The sequence below is a fragment of the Lolium rigidum genome, chromosome 1 (genome assembly GCF_022539505.1).
Source record: "Lolium rigidum isolate FL_2022 chromosome 1, APGP_CSIRO_Lrig_0.1, whole genome shotgun sequence".
Lineage (NCBI taxonomy): Eukaryota > Viridiplantae > Streptophyta > Magnoliopsida > Poales > Poaceae > Lolium > Lolium rigidum.
Genome location: NC_061508.1, coordinates 50,671,055 through 50,688,654, shown reverse-complemented (window position 1 = coordinate 50,688,654; position 17,600 = coordinate 50,671,055). Strand labels below are relative to the sequence as shown.

The following is a 17,600-nucleotide window of genomic DNA, read 5'->3' as shown; positions in this document are numbered from 1 at the left end:
AGGGGAGCCAATGGTTATCTCTCACTAGGTGTTGTTATACACCACCATTCGGCAATCAAGAACTCTCCTCTCGTGATCTTGTATGGCCATGAACCTAGTCAATGTAGATCGGTCAACCATTTTTTTTCGAAGATCCACTATTATAATGAAAAAGATTTCTACATATCCAACCAAAACAATGAAGAATATCCCAATCTGAGAAAGTGTTCCAATGGGTGTACTAATAGGATGGCCTACAAAATTGAGCTTTTAATAAGTATCCTATGAGGGCTGTAGCGGGAACTATGGTATCTAATTTTTTTTTGGATCCGAGTATCTATTAGAAATGATTTCTTCAGTATTTGATTCTTTACTATCAAACAACTTTTTGGAAAATTGTTTTTCTTGACTGACCATGGAAACATATTACTTTCTTTGTGGACTATCACACAATTCATTCAGGAAAATTGCCAAAGCATTTGACAATTAACATATTAGAATATATAAATGACTAGTAAATAAAATCCTAGGTAGGATGTGGGTTGGTCTCAAAATAAATGAGTTGTTAGTTGTAGAATATTGCTCAAGTCTGTTTAACAATGTCAGAGGAGAGAACACTAAGATTTTGTTTGACACTGGAATTTATCTAAAACCAAAGTATTCTTAAATTGCAATATTTTGGTGCCTGACAACAAATACTTCAGTTTTGGCAAAATGAGGTCCATACCTCTTTTTTTCTATAATGTAAAATTAGTGCAATTCCGTAAATACCAAAGTATATGAAACCATAGTTTTTGCTAAAGCCAAACACCTCAAAGTATTTAAAACAATGATATTTATAGAAACTACGATATTCTTATAATAATTTAAAAAATCGCTACCAAAACGCATCCGCACCTTCTTATTTTGAATAAAACAGAACATTTACCTAGTACTCACTCTGTTTCTCGAAAAATTGTATATATTATTTTCTAAAATTAAACTTGTAAAGTTGGACCAAATTTATGCATAAAACTATGGACCTCTATAATACTGATAGTTGTTATAATCTTTACATTGCTTAACTTTGAAAAAACAAAAACCATTTTCTCTTCTTCTTCCATTTTTCTCTGTTGAACGGATCTATCGCGGCTAATGGGCCGCGGCAAGGTTAGCAGGAGAGCGGAAAAAACGAAAATTGGGCTGGTTACCCCATTCTGTTCTCCAAAAGAAAAAAATGGTCCGCCTCTTCTTCTCTTGCCTCTTCTCTTTCTCACCCAAATTTCTTCTCATTCCAATTGTTGCGCCACACACCCTAACCCTACCGCCTCGCCGCCGCTCTGCCAGGCCCCAGCGCCGCCGCGCCTAGTTCACAATCTCCCACGATGGTCGCACCCCAGGATCCAGGCGCGAAGACGTCGTCGAGGTGCACGCCGGGGACGGCGCGGGCCACGCACGCGTTCGAGATCGTTGGGTACAGCCTGCACAAGGGCCTTGGCAGCGGTAAATGTATCTGTTCCGCCACCTTCTCCGCCGGTGGCCACGAATGGCGTATCCTCTACTACCCCGACGGCTACACCAAGGAGGACAACGAAGAGTACGTCTCTGTCTTCGTCCAGCTCATCGGTGAGGGCGGCGAGGGCGGCGAGGTGAGGGCGCTCTTGGACTTGAGGCTAGTGGAGGAGGCATCCGGGCTGTCCATGTCAGTGGTCTCAAAGGGATCGCCAATAACATTCAAGGCCGGTACCATCCGGGGATACCCAAAGTTCAAGAAGAGGAGCGAGCTGGAAGCATCGCCATACCTGCGGGATGACCGCCTTGTGATCGAGTGCGAGATCACTGTCATCAAGGAACCACGCGTGATGCAGACCTCGCCGGTCTTTCAGGCAATGGTGCCGCTCTCTGACTTGTCGGGTAATCTTGCCGAACTGTTGGAGGCACAGGATGAAGCGGATGTGATTTTCAAGGTTAAAGGCGAGACATTCCCTGCTCACAAGATCATCCTCGCAATGCGGTCGCCGGTCTTCAAGGCGCAGTTCTACGGGCCAATGAAGGACAAGAGGATGAGGAACGTAACAGTTGAAGATATCCAGCCTGCTGTCTTCAAAGCCTTGGTTCACTTCATATACACTGATTCACTGCCTTCCATGGATGATCTTGATGATGGTGAGTACGACGAAATGGTCAAGCACTTGCTGGTGGCTGCAGATAGGTATGCGGTGGAAAGTATGAAGATGCTGTGCGAAGGCATTCTTTGCAAGAATCTTGATGTTGAGAGTGTGGCAACCACATTGGGTCTAGCTGATCAGTATCACTGCAGCATGCTCAAAGATGCCTGCGTTGAATTTATCATCTCTTCGGACAGAATGAAGGATGTGTTGGCAACCGAAGGATATGTGCATCTGAAAAAGTCAAGACCTACTATCTTAGTTGATATGTTCGAGAAATTAACCCTGTCTCACAATATTTAGAATGCCTGGCCATCATGTGAAACTTCAGACAATCAGCTTAGTTTATGTCTGGGCACCTGAGATGAACTAGTCCCATCTTCTAGTTTTCACTTTTCAGAGTTATATTTGATGAAGCTGCTGTCGAAGATATGTTGGATGAAGTTGAGTCGATCCCTGCGGAGTTTGGTATGCTCATCTTTGACTTCTGGTCTTGATAGTATTTTGGTTAATGCATTGCCATCTGAGCTTGTGATGTCTGTAGTTATCAGAGATATATTTTTATCACCAACCTGGACTTTCAGAGATATTTTATAGAAGAGCTGGTTTTGCAAAATTTATCTCTTTGCATGCCATGGTGGTGTGATGCTCTATATGAACTCGCTATTGATGAAACAATGACTTGGACTTGTTGTAATTTTTCCTGCACTTTTGCACTAACTCCCGGCTAACCGGGAATTTAGTTAGGCCCCGATCGATGGGATTTTTTTATTCTCCAGAACGATCGATGCCTTTTTTCTTTTGAGAAAACAATTGATGGTTCCTAGATTTCGGTTCGCTCCTTTTTTTCTTTGGATTTTCTGCTTTGGGTTGGCCCGTTTGTGTGTCTACTTTCTTTTCTTTAATTATAGCCTTGTTATTATCTTGGTAGGCCTTGTTTATTTTTGGGATTTTAATTTTTTTATGAACTCTTCATGAATATTGTGCAAATTAATATATTAATATGCAATTACATGGTAGTATGTAATTTGTACAAATTGTGCGACTTGCAGTCAAATTGAATTATAATTGACATGGAACTTCTTTGTAATCACATCTGAATATTAACTTGTGCAATTACACATATGCGTGTAATCGCATCTGAATATCAACGTAATTGCATATATCTACACAATTTTAAACTTTAATGTAATCTCTTTTTTAGACTTGATTTTTTGCATATTGACTTGTAACTGGGCGTTGTATGTTTTTACTAGACATTTGTGCAATCGCATATGATATGTAATTGCATACGTGTTCCTGATTTAGAATTTATGTATGTACTTTTATAATTTTTTATTTCATGTTAAATTGTAATTGGGCTCTTAGTATTTTTTCCATCTTTTTATTGGGCTTTCTAGTTACATGTATAAAAGGCCAGAAAAGAAAAGGAAGATAAATCGATCCAATCTTGGATGGGGATAGATCGATGGAGCGCTAAGAAAACTCTCGGTTGATCGAGAGCTAGGCGTGTCCTTTTTCCTGATGCCCTGTTCAGTTCTGGATTTAAAACAATGCAAGTTAGCACATCATTTCTGTTACGGTCTAATAATAGATGACTGTTGATCTTGTCAATTTTATACAGATGGAGCCGGATAGATTTCTTGACTTGATTAATTTTTTATATGGCTAAGTGAATTGTGGTACCTCATTATGAGACGATGCCAACTCGGGATGCTTATGTGAAACGATCTGAATTATAGCTGTTGTAATACGTCGTTGCGAATGGTTGTTGAAGGTTATAAGAGGGAAATAACTATGGGCTATAGATGGAATGATATCTCCCATGATGGTCGCACCCAAGAGGCCAGGCACGAAGACGTCGGCGAGGTACACCCCGGAAATGGTGCGGGGGGCACGCACACGTTCAAGATCGTTGGGTACAGCCTGCACAAGGGCCTTGGGAGAAGCAATTATATTTGTTCCGCCACCTTCTCTGTCGGTGGCTACGAATGGAGTATCTGTTACTACCCTGATGGGTGCCGCAAGGAGGACGGCGAAGAGTACATCTCCATCTTCATCGACCTCATGAACAAGGGCTGCGAGGTGAGGTTCCTCTCAGACTTGAGGCTGGTGGAGGAGGATTCCGCGCGGTCCTTCTCCATGGTGTCCCAGGAAACACCAACAATATTCAAGGCTGGAACCACCCGGGGCCACCCACGATTCATGAAAAGGAGCGAACTTGAACGATCTCCATACCTGCAGGATGACCGCGTCATAATCGAGTGCGAAACCACTGTCATCAAGGAACCAGGGGTGAGGCAGACCTCATCAGTCTTTGAGGCCCGGGTGCCGTCCTCGGACTTGTCGGATAATCTTGGCAGATTGCTGGAGGCACAGGATGCAGCTGATGTGATTATAGTAGAAAAACGGTTTTTGTACCGGTTCCAAAGGGGCTTAATCTCTAGTTAAATTACTTACCCATGGTTAAACTTCTCGGTCGGCCACCCATCCTTCCACTACTTCAACACTAGCACGCTTAAATTTCGAGTTCCTTCCCATCTTGCTTATAAGTGCTTCGTGCGTATGTTGTTAATATCCTATTAACATGTTGGTCGCTGTCACACTTCTTTATTATTTAAATTCTAAATAATTCTTTTAATAAACAAAAGTAATGATGTAATAATAATGTTGAATAAATAAATAAGATTAACTTTTTAAAATTTGTAATATTTTTAATATTTTTTTGCCAAATCTAAAACCTGAAAATTTGAAAATCTTATAATTTTCTAAAAGTAATAGTAATCTTTATGCAGGATGCAATTATTAATTTTAATTTTTTAAAAATAAAAATATATAAAATCCTAAATTTCTGGAAAAAACTAAAATCTTCCTGCTTTCATATTTTTTCATATTTTCAATTGGAATTTTGAGAATCTAAAAATTGGCTAACCGGTAAACCCTGGTAAATTCGGGTGTAATTTTGAGAATCTATAACAACTATTAGTATTTTTATTTTTTTTATTTTTTATATTTTGCAGAGCTAAAAAAGGCGATCAGGGGGTGGAGGTGCGTGGGGAGCAGAAAACCCTTTAGTACCGGTTCGTGTCACGAACCGGTACTAAAACTCTGGCGGCTGACGCCGATCCTTTAGGACCGGTTCGTGACACGAACTGGTATTAAAGGACCCGCACGAACTGGTGCTAAAACTCTGGCCTCTCGAATCGGTGCTAAAGGTACCTTTAGTCTGCGTTCGAGGCACAATCGGTGCTAATGCCAAAAACAATGCCTCGTTTTCTACTAGTGGGTGAGGCATTCCTGCACTTCGATCCCCAATATTCAATGCGCAGTTCTACGGCCCAATCGTAACAATTGAAGACATCCAGCCTTCTGTTTTCAAAGCGTTGCTTCACTTCATATACACAGATTAATTGCCTTCCATGGATGATCTTGATGATGATGAGTACGACGAAATGGTCAAGCACTTGTTGGTGGCTGCAGATTGGTATGCAGTGGAAAGTATGAAGATGTTGTGCGAAGGCATTCTTTGCAAGAGTCTTGATGTTGAGTGTGGCGACCACATTGGCTCTGGCTGATCACCATCACTGCAGCATGCTCAAAGATGCTTGCGTTGAATTTATCATCTCTTCAAACAGAATGAAGGATGTGTTGGCAACCAAGGATATGTGCATTTGAAAAGTCCAGACCTGTTGTGTTAGTTGACATGTTCGAGAAATTAACCATGTCCCACAATATTTAGATTGCCCGGCCATCATGTGAAACTTCAGATAATCAGCTTAGTTTATACCTGGGCACCTGAGATGAACTAGGGCTAAGCCCATTTTCCAGTTTTCAAAGGTATTTTGTATGAGGCTGCTGTCGAAGATATGTTGAGTCATGGAGAATTTGGTATGCTTATCTTGAGTTAACTTCTGGTCTTGATAGTATTTTGGTTAATGCATTGCCTCTGAGCGTGTGCTGTCCTTTACACAATGTTCAAGAAATCGGTAATCGTTAACTGCTCGGTCGGCTTGAGTTTAGGGATTAATCGGAAGTCGGCCTATTAACTGATTTAATCGGTCGACTGTTCATCGGAGGGCGGTTTTAAATTTGTGACTTCTAAGGACTAAAATATGCTATATTGAACGGTTAAAATTTGCAAAATAGCACATACGCTATATTTTGCACAAGATTACAATGAACATAAGCTTTTCATGAACTTGTTCTGGTATAGGGTCAAGTAATATATGTAAAACATCTCACGGACAACTGGACAAGGCCTATCCGCGAACCTGACCTAACAGAATATCAATCCTGAGGTCATAACGTAGTTACATACTCCTGAAGTTTGAACCAGTAAATGACCAGAGGAGACGAATAAGATATGACATACCCCTATTAGTATTGCCGTGGATTGGATTCAAGGGAGGAGTAACAACCGAGCGGGTAGAGATTTCTTGCTGGATAAACCGAAACTGAAGCCAAGGTCGATGGAGAGCACCTGGGTGCGTCCATCCTAGCGATCCTGCGATTTTTTTCGCGAAAACGCAAAAAGCTTTGCGTTTCGATTTATTGATAGAAAAAGAAGTTTACATTACAAGCCTAAGAAAAGGCCGAACACCCACAGTACACACCCGACACTCAAATTAGACTACGACAAAAAGGCCGAAATCCGTCGAGTGCTCCTCCAGGACGCTGCAGAGTGAGCTCCTCCGCAAGACAGAACCCTTGCCGATGAAAGTCGCAGTGCTTGTGCATCGTCGAAATTACCAAGAGCCTGCCAGCCGCAGCCAAGACGCGTACCACCTGAATCCCGTGAGCCCACCACGGCTCAGCTGGGAGCATTGCTGCTCCGGCCTCAACCCAAATCCAAGGAACGCCGACGGCACAGCAGCTAGCTCCCGGCAACCTCGACAGACGTGCAAGCGTGCAGTCTTCAGCAGCCCGCCAACAAACACAGAGGCCAGCCCACCACTGCTCATCCAGAGGCATGCTCTCGCTGTTCGAGGAAGATCCTCGTCGCGCAAGCCACCGCGATACTACTCGAGAGGCCGACACGCTACCTGCATCGCAAGACACTTCCCATGTGGTCAGCGTTGAGATCCACGAGGAAGAACTATGGCCCGAACTCAAGTTCCCAAGACGATGCCTCCAAGAAGGGTACGACGCCAAGACGCCGTCGTCGCCCGATTTGGCTAGCCAAATCTGAGGTTTTCACCCGGAACATGAGACCCTAGGCAAGGGAGGTGCCGAAACTCCTCGGTGACGCCACAAGAGGAAAACGGCGCCCTCAGGCGTCGCTGTCACCGGCCCCGAAAGGCAGGGCTTTCGCCCAGAGCATGGTTCCTCACCACTGCAGGCACTGTCCATTCTTCACCAAGAACTCCTGCGCTGACCCTTTTCTCTCAAAGCGCTAGCCTTGGCAGCGCAACCCGCCGGCAGCACGTCCAGCGCGCCAGGTCGGGGGCAGCCATGCCCACAAAGGGACAGGCCACCTAAGAGGGGCACTACCGAGCCGCAGGCGGCGCAGGTGCCACCATGGGGTGGGTCGCTGCAGGACTGCACACATCCACCTCAGAGAGCATCGCCGGCCACCCCAACACCGTCCACCTTGTCGCCAGCGCCGCACGTACGCCACGAGCCGCCACGCCAAGATGGCGTAGGGTTCCGCTCAACCCGGCCAGAGCAGCAACACCATGTGCTCGGAGCCGAGGAGGACAGACAAGGAGGAGGTGCCTGGCCGCACCCAGGCGCAGGAGATGGGGCCCACCAAACCCAAATCAGGCCCAAAGGGCCCAGACCCGAGCCAGCAAGCCCGCGCCGCCATGGCGCCATCTCCGGCCACCCAGCACCACCTGCCGCCAGCGCCGTCGCCATCGTCCCAGCGCCATCGCCACCATCCCTAGCGCCGTCACCGTCGCTGGCCACCCGAGAATACAGCTTGGCCGCGCCGCCCGCCGCCGGACTTGGTGGCCGCCCGAGGGCACCAAGCCGCCTCCAGCACAGGGACGCCGCCACGCCGCTGCTGAGGCAGCCGCGCCCCTCGTCAAGCGCGCCGCCCTCACCGGCCCCGTCGGCCCGCGCCAAGTCTTCCGCGCGAGGGGGAGAGGAGTCCCCGCCGCCGCCAGCGCCTGGGCTTTGCCCAGCGACGCCCTCCGGCGGCGGCGAGGGGAGGGAGGAGCAGGGGGAGGGATCTGGGCCGGTGGCGGCTAGGGTTCCCTCCCGTCGCCCACGGGAGCGACGAGGGGGAACGAGCGAACCCAGGCCGACCTACACCCGACTCAAGGGCTTCTTTGGTTCAAGCATCACTCATGCCCTGGGATTGCCACGAGGTATGCTAGATGTGCTCGCAGGAGGCGAGCAATGGGGCGGTTGGGCCGGCGGCGGAGAAATTAACGCGAGCGTGGGTCAGTGCGTAACAATTATTGAGGACAGAGTGCGGGGAGGCGGTGGGCCGGTCGGTCGGACGGATGGGCCAAATTTTGTAATGTTCGGGCTGGACCAGTTAATCTGTATTTAGAGTTTAATCGCTTGTCAGACCGAGTAATCGGACCCAGCGAGTAATCCAACCGATTCGACTTAATCTACACGGTGGCTCCACGAGTAGCGATTACTTGGACGATTAATCGTCTAATCGGCCAATTTTTTGAACATTGCCTTTACAGCTCAGAAATATATTTTTATCACCAATCTAGACTTCTAGAGATATTTTTAGAGAAAAGCTGGTTTTGCAAAATTTATGTTTTGTGTGCAATGGTGGTGTGATGCTCTATATTAATTAACTACTGATGCAATAGCACTTGATGTTGCAATGTTTCCTTTCGCTCAAGTAAAAAAATGTTTCCTTTCGCTCTGTTCAGTTCTGGATAAAGAAAAGTAAGTTAGCACATCATTTCTGTTATGATCTGTTGATAGATGATTGTTGATCGTGCCAATTTTTTACAAATGGAGACGGATAGGTTTCTCGACTTGTTTATTTTGGAGGAGGTGTCTGGGCGTCCATATCAGGAACATTCTAGGCTGGTCACAAGGTGAGGCAAACATTTTTTTTTTTTGCGAATAGGACACTGGCATTAAAAGAAACACTGAACAGTACAAAGCAGCTCAAGAAAAACGAAAATTACAACAAGATCCTTGAGAAGCCCTTCATCTTCAACCTCCAGACCGTGTCGACGGCGCGCCGCTGCTGCCGCTCCTCCCTGAGCCAGCCTGACGTTGTTGATTGCGGACGGGAAGTCGCCGAACGGGTCGAAAAGACCACATCCGTCCCGGAGACGAAGAAGTAGGATGAACTGCCGATGAAGCTCCTTGACGATCCGAAGATCCCCACAGCCAGACAAAATCCTCGAAGACCACACCATACCCACAAGCTTCTCGACGTCGCCGTCGAGATGGGGTTGAAGCCGGGGAAATATTATTGCACGAGGCGCCGCCACCACCACCTGAGCGCCGCCCCTACAAACAAAAGCCCTAAAGACGGGAAACGAAGCTCCCAAAACTGGGAAACGGAGCCCTCCCGCCGACGAGGGCCGTGACCTGCCCCACCTCCATGGCCCGAAGGCCACAGAGGCGGCCAGATCGGAGGCGGCCGCCGACGGGAGGCAGTTAACCCTAATCGCCTGAGCGCCTGAGGTCACGAGCGAAGGGGTACGCCATGTACAGTTCACGACATAAGGTGAGGCAAACTTAACCCAGATCAATGTCTTCTCGTGGTTTGTGCTTCAAGTGTTCCCGTTCACGCACTTTCAGGGCACAAGGGCCTGCTGGGCACGACTCGCTGGACTTGGACTTCCTAGGCAACGTACTCAGAGGATCTCTTCGAGCTTGAGGCTACCTTCACAGAGGACGAGGTCTGGGAGGTGGTCCATCGTCTGCCTCTTGGCAAGGCGTCGGGACCCGACGGTTTTACGGCTGAGTTTCTTCAGAGCTGTCGAGTGATAGTGAAGAGGGACTTCATGGTAGCTTTCGAGAAGCTGTTCACGTTGTGTGGGCGCAGATTCCAGGGCCTCAACCATGCACTGTTGATTCTGCTGCCTAAGCGTCCGGATGCGGTGGCGCTGAGTGACTATTGGCCTATCAACTTGATCCACATCTTTGCCAAGTTAGTGGCGAAGACGTTGGCATCTCGCCTGGCCCCTCGAATAGAGTCGCTGGTGGATCGCCCAATGCGTATTCATTCGCAAGCGGTGCATCCATGATAACTTCATGTTGGTCCAGCAGACGGCTAGGCTCCTTCACCGCTTGAAGGAGCCGCGGGTGATGCTCAAGTTAGACATAGCGCGTGCCTTCGACTCGGTCTCGTGGGGGTTCCTTGTCAAGGTCCTTAGGAAGATGGGGTTCGGGCCAAGGTTCTGTGAATGGGTTGCCATCCTCCTGTCCACTGTGAGCTCGGGATCCTCCGGCGCCTGGCGCGGCTAGAGCTGGTAACATCGGTCTCGCTTTACGCAGACGATGTTGTCATCTTTTGTCATCCGGATGAGACGGAGCTGCGCGTTGTTCGCAACATCCATGGGCTCTTCGGAGAGGCGTCATGACTGCACACCAACTTCGCCAAGTGCTCAGTTTCTCCGATCGCTTGTTCGGAGGAGGAGGCCAACGGTGCGGCAGCGACTATGGAGTGCCAGTTGGCACCCTCTCCCATGAAGTACCTTGGCATCCCGCTCTCAATCAGACGGTTGCCGGGTGAGGCGTACCAGCCTGTGGTTTCCTACCTGGAAAGCATCGATGATGCCTAGGGCGGGGCGCTTGGCGCTCGTCCGGTCGGTGCTCGCGGCCATACCGTTGCACCAGCTCATAGTGCTTAGCTTTAACAAAAAGGCACTTAAGCATGTCAATAAGATCCTACGGGGCTTCTTGTTGGCGGGTAGGGCAGACGTGAATGGTGGCCACTGCCACGTCAACTGGTCCAGGGTGTGCCGCCCGCTTCGATACGGGGGCTTGGGGATTCTAGACCTTGCTCGCACTGCGATAAGCATCAGGGTGCGTTGATTGTGGAGGATGCGTACTAACCCGTTGCGACCTTGGCGCGGGGTCGACATGCAGTTCTCCAAGGTTGAGAGGGATGTCTTTGCCGCCTCCACCTTCATGGCGGTGGGCGATGGACCGTCTGCCCTCTGCCGGAGGTGTACGCGTTGATCCCTAACTGCTGCCGGAAGACTCGTACGGTTCAGCAGGCGCTGATGGCGCGCACTTGGATTTCAGACATTGCTGGTGCGCCTAGCGCTCTGGCCCTCTGGCAGTATGTCCAGTTGTGGTGCAGGCTTAGAGGCGTGCAGCTCTCGATGGAGCCGGACAGGTTGGTATGGCGTTGGACGACGGACGCACAGTACTCTTCCAGTTCTGTTACAACACCCTCTTTCAGGGGGCTGTTCTCTCGGGTTCATGGAAGCTAAATTGGAGGTCCTGGGCGCCGCCTAGGGTGAAGTTCTTCATTTGGCTGGCATGCCTTGACAGGTGTTGGACGAGCGAGCGACTTGCACGGTGTGGCCTGCCACACGCCACGAGATGCCTGTTGTGCGACCAGTCAGAGGAGACTATGGTGCACATTCTCACCGGTTGTTCCTTCTCCAGGACCATCTGGTATGAGGTCCTATCTTGGGTTAGGTCCACCTCTGGGCCACCCACGGTTGAGAGCAACTTCATGGAGTGGTGGTCGCTATCGGTGCGGACCACCCCTCGCCAGTTGCGCAAGTGTTGCGGTCAGAAACCCACCGGCGGGCAGCGACGGGCAACACCGTAGAGCCGGGAATCTCCCAGGACTGCGGCTGGCCCTGGTCCCTCCGAGCGACGGCCCGCAAAGCCTTCTGCACGCACGTCTGATGCTGATGCAAGGGCGTGCCACCTGACCTATACCTGGTCAGGAAGGTGTTGGGGAATGCCTCGCTTAGTTTCCTGCATGGCATACACGTAAACATTAAATACGAGCCTCGATCGGCTCTCAGGTTATCCTGTGAATCGGCTCAAGGAGCCGATCCACCCATGATGCGTACTAGGCGTACGATCAGATGGTGGTCCTGCTTGATCAAAGCAAAGCTAAAACGACCTACTACGATCTGGGGTTTTCACCGCATAATCGGAACATCCTACTCGTGATTGGGCATCGCGGCCGCGTACGGTGATCGTAAGCCGATCCTAGACAGGGCCTAAAAACCAACACGAGGTTGATCCCCAGAACATCCTGTCTAGGGTTAGCAAACTACACCCTACGCGCCGCTGGATCCTCCAACCCTTTATAAGGCCTAACGATGCGAGATATTAAACTAATCCTTGAAGAACAAGGAGCAATCATAACGGATCGGATCTACTTAAACAATGATCAAGCGGGGTGCCGCCCTTACACCCAAGGTAGGTGTAAGGGCGGCTAGATGCTTACGGGTTGCACGACGATAGCATGTGATACGAAGAACAATGCTAACCCTAAAACATCTATGATAACTACGTTGCTCGCCATCAAAAAGGCTTCAGTACGAGCAACGCATGGTCGACGAATAAACGTGTGCTGCCTAGATCGCAAGATGCGATCTAGGCAGCATGGTGCTTACCCGGAAGAAACCCTCGAGGCGTGGGAGTTGGCGATGCGCCGAGATTGGTTTGTGGTGAACGTTGGTTGTTGTTTATTTCATAAACCCTAGATACATATTTATAGTCCAGGGGACTTTCTAACGTGGGAACAATCCCAACCGGGCACGGGCCCAAACTCTAACTTCCAAACGACACGTATCCTAATATGTTACAGATACACGGGCAATTTAGCCCAAACTTGGTATACAAGGCCGATTCATGTATTTCTTCTATATATATTCTTCAAGCCCATCTTCAATCACGGCCCACCTCTGATCTGGTCAAATTCTGGTGATAACACATGCCCCCCTGGTTTTGGAAATGACATTTCCAAAATCATTACGCTTTTCCTTCGTCGGGTCATGTCGTTGCAGAGCAAAACTGCCGCAGTATCCCTCATCATGATGCCTTGCCTCCTTCGCTTCTCCGCGTGGCCTGGCAATTTTTCTGTGGGGCACCACTTCCTAGGAAGCTGCTGTGGCATTGAATCTCCACCATATCCCCTTTTATTTAACCGTTCCAAACAGTTCGCTTCTTCATCCCCTTCGCCTTAGCACCCAAAAAACCCTCTTGCGCGACCATGTCCTCTTCCTCCTCTTCCTCTTCCGGCCTTTCCTATCGGTCTTCCTCCTCCCGCGAGCCGACGCCGGAGGACATACACGCACCAGAAGAGTGGGACCAGGAGGACCACGCCTCCTCCGTCTGGTCCGAGGACGACAAGTCCTTGACCAGCGGAGATGAAGATCTCCGAGTTCCTCGCCGATGGGGAACTGGAATCGGAAAGCGAGGATGACTTGTTCCCCTGGGACGGCTGCCCCTCCTCTGAAGAAGAGGAGGAGGAAGATGATGACGACGACTCCCTCGAGGGCTACCCGCCGGCGAAACGCCTCCGCATGTGGTGGGACGACGACGACAACGATGATGACGAGGAGGATGAAGCTCCCGTAGAGGGCTACGGGAGCATCGACGAGGAGCCCACCGGCAGTAGTGCCGATGAGAGCTCCGAGGACGACGACGAGGGCAGCGACGGCCCGTAGACTAGGATCTACTAGTGTAGGTCTAGTAGTAGTAGATTGGTCAATAGACCCTTCTCTTGTTCTTCCTTTTTTGGGCAATCGGCTCCTTTTTTGAAAGAAATCTTGTCTCAATGAAGAATTTCTCCCAATTTGATTTTGCCGATTTCCTTTAAGCTAATACTCAATGAGCCGATAGCAACGCATCGGTCTCTCATAATCCATTCTTCATCTCTTCGACCTCGGGGTGATCGTGAACTTGGTCAATGCTCAATAAGCCGATGTTAGCGCATCAAACCCTCATGATCTATCCTTCATCTTTTCGACCAATGAGTTTGAGCTCTGTTGGATCACCACCCTTGACGAAAATCGCGACGCAGGACTAACCGATGGCCACCCAATCGGCTTCCAAAAACAGAGCATCTACCAGGCCAGCTGCCCCCGAGCCTCAGTCGAGGTGAAGACAGTGATGCGGACACGCAGAGAAAACTGCCACGCAGAGTCAGCCAGAGCCGATCACCTTCCTTCCGTGGAAAGTCGATATTGCAGATGATCGCACAACGGCTCAGAAACAGAATTCCTCGGACACCGAGCTGGAGGTCCTTGTGTTGTTGTGCTAGAGTCGATGACTACGCATCGGCTTTGTCCCTCAGCTCTAAAGTCGATGTCCGTGCATCGGCTGTATATTGCGAGAAACTGCGTGAGAATTTTTTTTTACGGGCCGATTTTTCTATCGGCCCCCAATGTTTTGCTGCACATGTATCGCACATGTTCATCCGATTAGGTGCCCCCGAGCCGATTACGCCGTGCTAACTGCTGAAATCGGCTCGTGGTTGCTCGAGGGCACTATATGAGAACGTCGGCTCTGTTAGGACCAGTGTAGACTTCCTCTAGCTCATTAGCCGACGCAACCCCATTGCCCATTAGATCGAAGTTGAATCCCGGCAGAATGGATGGTGAGGATAATTTTGGCCGATTGCTGGAATCGGCCTCCATATTGAATTGCTCAATGAAGGTTTTGTAATGTTCCTTCATAGATCTTTGGGGCCGATCACATGGATCGGCATCGCCACGTTTGTCCATAGATGCTGCTCTTGTTACACGGTCAGGCCGGTAGATAAAACCAGCCTAACCCTGTCCTTTGTCACGTCGATGCGCTCGCGATCGTCCAAATTGATGCTCGAGAGTGGCTCTTGGCCCGATGTCTCCCAAACGTTCATGCCAGCCGTTGAAATTTCGGCTGAATCATCTGCGTGGACGACTTCTACTTCGTCTCCATCCCACTGTATTAGGCATTGGTGCATCGTGGATGGAATGCAACAGTTGGCGTGGATCCAATCTCTCCCAAGTAGGACAGCATAAGTGTTCTTGCTGTCGACAATAAAGAACGTCGTAGGGATGGTTTTCCTTCCTACGGTCAGATCCACGTTCAGAACACCTTGTGCGTCAGATGCTTGGCCGTTGAAATCGCTCGGTGTCGCATTGGTCTTGATCAGATCCGAGCTAGAGCGTCCCAACCGACGTAGCATGGAGTATGGCATAATGTTAACTGCCGCTCCGGTGTCCACCAACATCTTGTTAACGGGCTGCCCATTGATGTAACCTCGCAAGTACGGGGCCTTCGGATGCTCGTAGCTTCTTTCTCGTGGCTTCTCGAAGATGACCGGCCGTGGGCCGCAGATCAAGTTGTGCCACAGGTGCTTCGTCTACCCACTGGAGCACTAAACTCCGTTGGAAGGATGAACACCATGTTTGTGCCGGCCGATGTCTCATCATCGGCTTTCTTTTGTCCGGGCGCCACTCTTTCCTTTGTGGCCGACCTTCTTCGTCCAGGGTTCGCTGAATCTTAGCGGCCAGATCAGGCCGCGCCTTCCTCAACGTGTGCAGGTATAACCTTTCAGCTTCCTCCAACCCACGTAGTCGCTGAACCTTCGCTTTTGGGAACGGCTGAGCCCATCAGGGCACCACCTTGGCCGATGATACTTGTCTTCTTCTTCATCGTCCTCCAGTTCCTCGAGATTTTCTACCCGAGAGGACTCAGCGTGCTTGTCCCGAGGCGGGAGAGGCCCTAGACGCTCGAACACGGACACGTTAGCTGCATCCTTCTTCTTTTGTTTGCATTCTGGGCAGTTGCCGATTGTTGGCAATCGGCTGATTCCTGAATCCCAGCGATGTCCGAAGAAGGGCAGTCCCAGTGCCTATCCACGTCGTCTTGCTCTCTCGACTTTTCCTTGGCGTGGCGCTCATACCTCCCCTCGCCGCGATCATGCCGACGTTGTCTCCTGGCGTCCCTAGCCAGACGATCTCTTTCATCATCGTCGTTGTATCGTCGGCGTTGGTCATATTGACCCACATACTTGTTGAGGAGGTGATCAGAGAGAGGTCGGCGATATCTTACGTTCCTCACTTCTCTCTCGTGATGTAGCGCTTGCCATCATGACGGAGCCGATCGCGTGGAGCGGCTCCTCTCGTGTCCTTGCTATGAGAGCAGCTGCCCTCATCTCCATCCTTACCGAGTGGTGCCCGGGTCCTACCATGTTGATATTGCACGAGAAATCTGGCTGGCACTCTCCGGGGTAAGTGCACTCCACCGTGTTAACGGCGGGGAAGGGGTGTGTGTCGACCTTCATGGCGTACTGGTTGAAAATTAGCCGCCCTTGTTCTATCGCCATTTGGACTGCGACGCCACACCCTGCGGTCGTTAGTGGCGTGGGTGAACGTGTTATGCCACTTGCGGTATGACTTTCCGTTCAGCTCCTCGCACCGTGGGGATCTTGTGACCTTCGGGTACCTTTAGCTGCTTCTCCTTGAGTAAGAGGTCGAAAATCTGCTCAGCTTTGGTCACGTCGAAGTCGAATCCTTTTGGAGGACCTTGTGGCTTAACCCACTTACAGGACACGGGGATTGCCGCCCGAGTCCATTCAGCCACTGCTACCTCTTGATCTCCCGCAGCACCTTCATCCTCATCCGCCTCAACCAGGACCACCGCACGCTTGAATTTGTCCTGGTAAACATCTGGGTGGCGGCTGTTCATATGCTGACAGCCTACGCACCATGTGCGCCAATGAAGGGTAGTACGCTTGGGAGGCCACGTCCTTGATCGATGATGAGAGACCCACCACCGCCAACTCGACTGATTCTTTTTCACTTACATGAACCGAATAGCATCGGTTCCTAACGGTCTCGAAGCGCTGGATGTATTCGACACTCTGTTTCCCGCGCTCACGTCGTACTTGTGCTAGATCGGCAATACCAGCCTCGGAAGCCTCCGAGTGATATCGTACGTGGAAGCTGTTCTTCCAAGCTGCTTCCAAGTCCGGATTGAGTTTGGTGGCAGCGATGTGTACCACCCGAAAGCCGATCCTGTGAGGGACTGTGCGAAGAACCTCACACACGGCTCGTCCGATGCTGAGATCGTGCCCAGCTGTAGCCAAATATCGGCTCACATGCTCGATGGAGCCGGAACCATCTGATCCATTAAACTTGGTGAAATCGAGGAGCCGATATTTGGGTGGTAGTGGGATCAGTTCGTACTCATTAGGGTACGGCTTGGAATAGCCGATTGTCCTCCTTTTCGGCATCATGCCGAACCGATCTTTCAGGATTGTACAAATCTGATCCGCGGTGATGGCTGCAGGCGTCGAACTCTGAAGATTCGCCGGGGTGGCATACTTAGCCAGCCATGCTTGCTTTTCCAGCTCTGAGCCAACTGCAGGAGCTGAGCTCTGGAGATTTGTCGGAGCGGCGTATTTAGCTAGCCACGTCTGCTTCTCAAGATCTGCTCCCGACGTCCCTCCTGCTGTTCCGGAAGTCCTCGCTTGTTGCGGCCTGGTTCGAGAGTGTCCGATTCATTGCGGTCGGCACGTATGCGCACGTGTATCCGTGCGGGATCTCCTTGGGCGCCTCATGTAGGAATTGGTAG

The 17,600-nt window shown here is 50.0% G+C and overlaps 1 protein-coding gene across 1 annotated transcript; it reads left to right on the top strand.

Moving 5' to 3' along the window:
* Positions 1 to 1,343: 1,343 nt before the first annotated feature.
* Positions 1,344 to 2,429, top strand: LOC124707706 (BTB/POZ and MATH domain-containing protein 1-like). Its single transcript, XM_047239382.1, has one exon. The coding sequence runs from the start codon at positions 1,344 to 1,346 to the stop codon at positions 2,427 to 2,429; it is 1,086 nt and encodes a 361-aa protein (XP_047095338.1).
* Positions 2,430 to 17,600: the final 15,171 nt, after the last annotated feature.

Excerpts from the sequence above, each read along its gene's own strand:
- LOC124707706 (XM_047239382.1), top strand. The coding sequence starts at position 1,344 with ATGGTCGCACCCCAGGATCCAGGCGCGAAGACGTCGTCGAGGTGCACG.